Source organism: Trichoderma gamsii (genome assembly GCF_001481775.2).
Source record: "Trichoderma gamsii strain T6085 chromosome Unknown Scaffold_163.2, whole genome shotgun sequence".
NCBI classification, from domain to species: Eukaryota; Fungi; Ascomycota; class Sordariomycetes; order Hypocreales; family Hypocreaceae; genus Trichoderma; species Trichoderma gamsii.
In genome coordinates this window covers 165-1,662 of record NW_020171499.1, presented here as the reverse complement: position 1 = coordinate 1,662, position 1,498 = coordinate 165, and the positions used below count along the sequence as shown (strand labels likewise).

The following is a 1,498-nucleotide window of genomic DNA, read 5'->3' as shown; positions in this document are numbered from 1 at the left end:
GAAATTTATACTATTCAAGGGAAATAATATCATTACAACTAATGCATATTGTGCATTTAAATAAATATATGCCTTAGTTAGTAAAAAGACTCTGCCGCTGCTTAATATGTGTATGTCTTTGATTGGATCCTCCTAATGTAACCTAATGTATGTCTCAGTTGGTTTCTAAAACGGGCATGGCTGGTACGACCAACATCTTATGGTCACCGGAACGGGCCTTGGAGGTACGCATCGTGCGGACTAAAGAAGACTGAGCAAATAATCGGAAGGATGTTTAGTTTAAAAAAAAAAAAAAAAAAAAAAAAAACCCATTACTGCACATTCAGATTATTTATATATAATGACATGCCTCTTCCTTGTTAGGAGCTTTAATTATAGATTTGATCTTCAATCCATCCATGTCTTCGTGATCTCCCGCATAGTGGCCCAACTGAGAACGTTTGCCGCTAAGAGCCCTCTCTAAATTGACGCCGAATTCTACCACCGTTTTTTCATTACAGCACTTCGCCTGTATTCAACTACCCTTACGATCGTAATAATGGGTGACAACAGTTCAGTGGATGTCCTTGGACGTAGGTTCTTGATTCCTTTTTAAAATTAATTTCCCTTTGATGCTGCGAGCAACAGTCTTTAGGAAGACAGCATATCGCCAAGTAGAAAAAAAAAGAAAAAAAAAACGAGAAATAGAAGCGCATAAAAGTAATCACAGGAAAAGGCTGATTAGGACAGTTATAACAACAGGCCAGACCAAATCCAACTGCATTATGAACATCAATAGTTATAGTAATATAAACCTCAAGTCTGAGCTTTTCATGGTATGTAAAATCCTTATATCTATTATTCTACTAGCTTAAAATAACTATATATTTTCTTTATACTCCAGAATAATTGTTTTTTATGTAGGATTCATGTATCATGAATACTATAAAGCTTGGAAATGAAGATGTAAAATTGAGGGAGAAATTTGGTGTATAGCATGTTTTGATACTTCCTTTCTATTCCGTTGTGTTTTACTGACCAGTGAGTCCGAAAGTAGTTCCTCCATTCGGCCCAGATGAAGATATTCTCGAAATAGAGCCTGTGCTTCCTGGTACCTACCAGTATGGAAATCAAGTCATTAGAATCGACAAATCTAATGCGAACTCAGTCGAAGAGTATATGAGACGCGACCTTGATGTTACTCAATTGAATAAAATCCACAAGCATCTTTGGTTAGCCGGGCTGCCACATGTTTCGCGAGCACTGCACAATCAGCTCAGGGTCGGACGACAAGTCAATATCACAGAGAGGGCGGATCTCCACCTTGTTTGGCGCGACAACATTCTGTACCTGAAACCACTGCCGGATTATTTGCTGAGTTATTCCACCTGGACAATATATTTTGTAAAGACCGCGTCCTTTTCGAGAATGCAAAAGGATTCCTCTATTCTTACACTTGGCTGATATGCAGCAAGAGTGACCTGCGGATTGGACATGAGCAAGGTTTGATATCGAATGA

At 38.5% G+C, this 1,498-nt stretch overlaps 1 protein-coding gene across 1 annotated transcript; it reads left to right on the top strand.

The window, feature by feature from the left end:
* Positions 1–538: 538 nt before the first annotated feature.
* On the top strand, positions 539–975 carry TGAM01_v211178 (hypothetical protein; the record flags this gene model as incomplete). The annotated part of the gene is made up of 3 exons (XM_024551019.1): positions 539–572; positions 730–815; positions 904–975. 3 exons carry the CDS (start codon positions 539–541, stop codon positions 973–975), a joined length of 192 nt encoding a protein of 63 aa, XP_024404237.1.
* Positions 976–1,498: the final 523 nt, after the last annotated feature.